This window comes from Zalophus californianus, chromosome 15 (assembly GCF_009762305.2).
Source record: "Zalophus californianus isolate mZalCal1 chromosome 15, mZalCal1.pri.v2, whole genome shotgun sequence".
Lineage (NCBI taxonomy): Eukaryota > Metazoa > Chordata > Mammalia > Carnivora > Otariidae > Zalophus > Zalophus californianus.
The window spans coordinates 57,161,735-57,167,339 of NC_045609.1; the positions used below are offsets into that span (position 1 = coordinate 57,161,735).

The 5,605-nt window shown below is 53.5% G+C and overlaps 1 protein-coding gene across 1 annotated transcript; it reads right to left on the bottom strand.

Moving 5' to 3' along the window:
* Positions 1-537: 537 nt before the first annotated feature.
* On the bottom strand, positions 538-2,860 carry FRAT2 (FRAT regulator of WNT signaling pathway 2). The gene has a single exon (XM_027578442.2). It carries the CDS (start codon positions 2,641-2,643, stop codon positions 1,936-1,938), a length of 708 nt encoding a protein of 235 aa, XP_027434243.1. The 5' UTR covers positions 2,644-2,860; the 3' UTR covers positions 538-1,935.
* Positions 2,861-5,605: the final 2,745 nt, after the last annotated feature.

Consider the following 5,605-nt stretch of genomic DNA (forward strand, 5'->3'; position numbering starts at 1 on the left):
GGATGGGCCTGAGGACAGGAAACCTTCAGTTAACCCGACCCCTCCAGGTTCTAACCAAGCCATTCACAAACTACCAAATGCATGCCTGTGAAACTGTTTTTCCTTTCCTAGCCCATAGCTCCACGCTGGGTCAGCGGGCGAGAGGGGAAACAGGATGGCTTTGCCTGTGCCCTCCCCATTCTTCACACACAAAAATCCAGGTGAAAATTCCCTCCACCACCCCCCCCCCCCACCACACCACAGCGAGTCACTGGGCCTCTGCCCTCCAGCCTAGAAAACACTTCTGGAATATGTTCTTATTTCACAAAGGAAATGGAAGCCCATCCCCAGCAGGTTTCAAAAACCTGGACTTAATCTGCTGATCTCGTGGAACATCAACCCGGAAACAATGAAGGACGGCAGCCCTACCGATATTCCATGCTGAGCAAAGCTGGCTCCAACCATTTGCCCAGGTGCCCCCGAGGACACTCTCCGGTATGAAGATATCCCCTGTGTGTTTTTCTTTTCCCCACTTTCCACCAAAAAGCCAAACCACGCTCCAAAACAAAAACCAAATTTATTCAGCAGACATTTTAATTAAGAAATCCTATAAATCAGGACCACCACGATTTCTGACACTCCGGTGCGAAGTGTACGTCAATAGCTACATCTGGAGGATGAACAAGCCATTGAATCTGTTTTTTAAAACTGGTTTAGCTACCTTAATTTTGGGGGTGGCACTTCACTTAAAGTGCCGTCAAGTTTCACAAGGGTAAAGCCAGTGGGTTCTCCTCTCGGAGAGTCACATTTTAAACACGGTTTCAGTCACTCACAAGAAGAGCTGGTGACAGGAGGAAACTGTGGGGGATGGGGGCCCACAAAGGCTCAGGCCCACGGCTCCACAGACGGCCAGAACAGAGCAGAAACACCGCCAGGGTCTCATCTATCCCATGCAAACACCAGGAAGGGTGGAATAAGAAAGTCTGGCTGAGAGGACACGGGAGACTATTTATGACTTTCTGAGAAAGCTCATGGCATGGCCAAGAGTGGCCCCGAGAGAGGAGGAGGAGGAGTTCTGGGAAGAGGAAAGCACAGGAAAAAAAACAAAATCACTCTCCCCATTTGTCCCTCTCTGCCTCTGTGTGTCCTCAGCGGACTCCAAGAGGTAGGCAAAGCACAGACTGCGCTCTTCCTGGAGCAAGAGAAAGAAAAGACAAAAGGGTGACTCTAGCTGTCCCAGGAACCCCACAGCCTTTTACACAGCACACTGTGACCTTCACCCACAGGTGGCAAGGTCAAGTCAGTTAAAAGTCCACATTCAACTCCAACTCTACCCACCTTCAAAATTCTCCACCTCCCTCTAACCCACTAAACAGGAACTCCATCTCCCACAGCCACCAAACACCAATTAGGTGGGAAGAAGGGGGTGATGGCAACCCACCCCCCAGCAAGCTTTTACATTCTTCTTCCCTCCGGAATTTCTTTGCACAGCCAATGTAGCACCATTTTCACTAAGCTCTTCCACCGGAAAATAAAATGTATGCGTATCATTAGTTTTCAAGTATTGTTATAAAGCCCTGGCGATACCCGCCCCTTGGAGCCCAATCTTTAAACAATCGAAGCACACGACGCCCCCAAGGGTTAAATCAGGTACAAGTCGATGCAAGTAGCTGCCACAGTTCTCCCAGTTTATCCCAGGTCCTTGGCCCCGAGGTGGCCGGGGAAATTCTCACGCGGCACGTTTGCGCCCTGGCCCGTGCACTTCTCCACGGTCTTGTTCTCCAACAGCCTCGCTGGGACCGGTAAGTTCTCGCCTCGAGGTCTCTCCCCACGCGTCTCCCCGCAGCCTGGGCGGTCGCTCCCAGGACGGCGACGGCGGCTTCAGCTCTGGGTTGGGGAGGGCAGGACGCTGTTGGGTGTGCGCAGCGGCGTCCTCGCTCCTCCTGGGGCCCGGGGTCAGTGCAAGGCGCCGGAGGGCTGCAGGGCGATAGGGTCCGGTCCGCTGCAGCCGCCTCCGGGCCCAGAGGCGCCCGCGGGGCTCGTGGCTGCCACAGCGGCGACGGCTCGCTGAAGCCTCCGCACCGCCTCCTTGATGAGGTTCCCCGAGAGCACGAGCTGCTGCAGGAGCCGGTGCGGGTCGTCGTCGCGGGCGCGCGTCCCGGCTGGGGGCCACCGTCGCTGTTGCAGGCGGCGGGAGGCAACGGCGCCCCGCAGCCAACCTCGCCGGCACGGCCCGGGCAGAGCGCTGGGGCCTGCGGCGAGCTCGGCCACGAAGTAGGGCGCAGCCCGGCCCCGCACGCGGCCGCGGTCCCCGAGGGCGCAGCGCAGGGCCCCCGGGGGCGCCGGGCCCACCGCCTCGGCCGGCGCCGGCGGCAGAAGCAGCGGCAGCGCCGGGGGCCGGGCCTTGTCCGCCCGCACGGCCGCCGGGGGCCGCGGGGGCTGCAGCGGCGGCCCCGGGGGCGCGCACGGGGAGGCCGGGCTGTCCTGCGCCGCGTCCAGCTGCAGCGTCTCGCCGATCTGGGCCACCAGCAGGTCCACCTCGCCCGAGCCGCCCAGCGTCACCGACTGCTCCAGCAGGAGGAAGCTGTCCTCCTCCTCCTCCTCCTCCGCCTCCCCCTCCGCTTCCTCGCCGGCTTCCTCTTCCTCCTCCCTCCGGCACGGCATGGCCCCCCGCCCGGGCACCCGGAGCTCTGCGGCCGGCGCTGGCGGCTCGGCGGCCGGCGGGGCTCGGTGGGCCGCGGCGGAGCGGGACGCGGGGCGCGGGGCTGAGGCCGAAGCGGGGGCGGGGGCGGGGGCCCCGGGCGGACGCGGAAGCGAGAGCCCGCCAGGCACTCGCGCCGCGCGCCTGCAGCCGCGGGAGCCGGAATCCTACCGGCTCGGGTTGATTTGTAAACAATGGGTGACGTCGCCGCCGGGCCCTACCACCGCGCCGGGCCGGGGAGGGGGACGCGCGAGCAGGGACCGGGTAATGGGTCGTCGCGGGCAGTGCAGGGCCGCGGTCGGAGCCCTCTGGCGTTTGCTCTCGGTACCTACCTAGGAGGGGATCCCGGGAGTGGGGAGAGCTGCGTACTTCCTCGGCCCGGTAAGCAGCACGAGAGAACGCCGACTCTGAGGTGGTCTGGGTTGGTTTCTCCCACTCGCGGACACACCCACCCACACACCCAACCCCTCCTCCTCCGACGCTTCCTCGCTCCCCACGTGTCAGCAACGCTGGGGCCCTCCCCGCTCCTCCCCCGCGCGCCCGCAGTCACCCGGACCTGGCGTAGTGGGGGAGGGGCGGGCTCCGCCGGCGGTCCGGCTTCGGCGCGGGGGGGGGGGGGGGCGGGGAAAGGAGGAGGAAATTGGGGAGCAGAGAGGACATTGCAAAGGAGGGCAGGTTCGTTACAGGGTCGGGTGTCTGAGACTTCCCCTCTGCGCTGTCCTCCAGGTACCCAGGGACACTGGGAGGGAAGGACGCGCCACCGCAGGGCTAAAGAAGAGTTGATTTTGTTCATTAAAAAAAATAGAAATATAGGACGGTGGGGAAAAAAAACTCACAATCATAGGACTCAAACATGTTCACATTTAGTTTTTTTTTCCCTTTCCAGCTTTTCTCTAGCAAAGTGTATCGTACAAACAACCACACATAGTGTTAACGCTTTTCCACTTACACCATAAATGGTGTTCTTGTTATCGCATGCACTTTGAGAACCTATAATGATTACGGATGTTTCCATCAAGTTGCTGTTCCATAAATTATTTAACAATTTCTATAGCATTTGCTGTTTACCAAATTTCACCACTCTGTGTGACTAACATTTCTTTTCGTAAAACTTTTTCCATGTTCATGATTCTTTTCCTAAGACCATATTCCCAGGAGTGGAATTTTAGGTCAAATGATATGGATATTTTAAGGTTTCTGATAAAGGTACCAAACTGCTTTCCAAGAGTTGAGTACATCTATTCTCCCATCATTGTGTTGAGTATTATAGTTAAAAACAAATTTTTTTTTCTGAATTCATAGGTGAGACTGACATCTCCTTTGTGTTTTCATACCTTTTGATTTTTAGTTAGGTAGAGCAGTTTTCTAAATGTTAACCAACTGTACTTCCTTTTTTGGTTAATTGTCTGTTTCCTAGTAAATTTTTCCTCTTGAGCTTTTCTTATGTATTTGCATGACTCCTCTATACACCAGAAGTTAAGCTAACCCTTTTCTTTCACATTTTGCTCTATTTCTTCAGGTTTTTGTTGGCCCTGTACAGTCATTTTTTTTCCTCTACTAAAATTAACAAATTTTATGTAGCTAAATCTACAAAATTCCTTTCCTTGAGACTTCTAACATAATGCTAAATTTAGAGTCTTGTCTCCAGAAAGTTATTAAATATTCAGTTTTTTCCTTAGTTTTTTTTTTTTAATGCCTTGTGGTTGTGCGTTTTTGTTTGTTTCAAATCCATCTGGGATTAATTTTGGTCTTTGGTGTAGGGAGACGATAGGAAATTTTTCCCCCCCCCGAGTTTGCTGGTCTGGGCTATATGTCTTCATTAGAACAGAGGTGTGTGGGCAGTATAAGCCCAAGCTCTGTCCCTGTGAGCTCCTAGTTGCTGGTTAAGCTGATGGTTGTGAGGACAGGGTGGGGCTGGGAATATTTTGATTAGTCTGCTGTGTGGAGTCAAAAGAACCCTGAACAGGTTGTACGAAGATCTAGATTAAAGTCTCTCATTCCTGCCCCGTCCTGGGTGTGTAGCTCCTGGCAAATTAGTTTACAAGTGTTTTCACTTGTAAAATAGAAAAATAATCCCTGCCCTGCCTCCCTCTGAGGATTGTTTTCAGGATCAAATGAGATAATGGGAACAGGCTTTGTCAGGCATTACACAAATGTAATGTGGGATTACGTCCAATGATTTACTAACAGAGGCCTGGCTCAAGTCCAGCGATTCCCCCAGGGAAACGGCTAATATATTAATGATAAATGTTCCCCCTTGCAGCCCACTACGTAAAATGGACCCTGAAGGCATTACTTCCTTCCATTTACCCTTGAATTCTGCCTCCTGTCTACCCTCACTTGTGCTTCTTTGAGGCCTTCTGAAGTCAGCCCAGAGGCTCCCAAGTCCAAGGTCTGTCACCACAGCTAGTTTTGCAGGTTTTGGTGACATATCCTTTCCCAACTGGCAGCCTTCCTCCTCCGTCTCCGTGGAGGGCTCTTCACACACTTACTGATGAGGACTGGAAGCCATTCCCCCCAGAGAGAGCGATTCTCATTTTCATTCTGATGGTACTTATGGAGAATTTCAATGGGAATAAAAATTAGGGGAGGCCTTAAGGATTTCACTAGAGTTAAATGGTAATTTTTCCCCCTCCTCTCTGTAAGATGATGCCTGCCTCTAAGTAGAGAAAAGCAGTTTTATGCTCCATTGACTTTAAACATTAATGGAGCTGGTGTAGCTATTGTCTTTAACCCAGCATCTCTGGGAGTCGGTTCTGTCTTCTTGTCAGGGTAATTCCCATAGTGTTCTTAGTACTATAGGAAATGGAGCTTTGAGATGACATTCTTTTAAAAATCTTCCCTTTGTAATGTTGCTTTTGTGTGAAGATTGCTATGTAAATATGCCGGGGCTTGGTTATTATACTCTTCATTATAGAGATGAAT

Excerpts from the sequence above, each read along its gene's own strand:
- FRAT2 (XM_027578442.2), bottom strand. The coding sequence starts at position 2,643 with ATGCCGTGCCGGAGGGAGGAGGAAGAGGAAGCCGGCGAGGAAGCGGAG.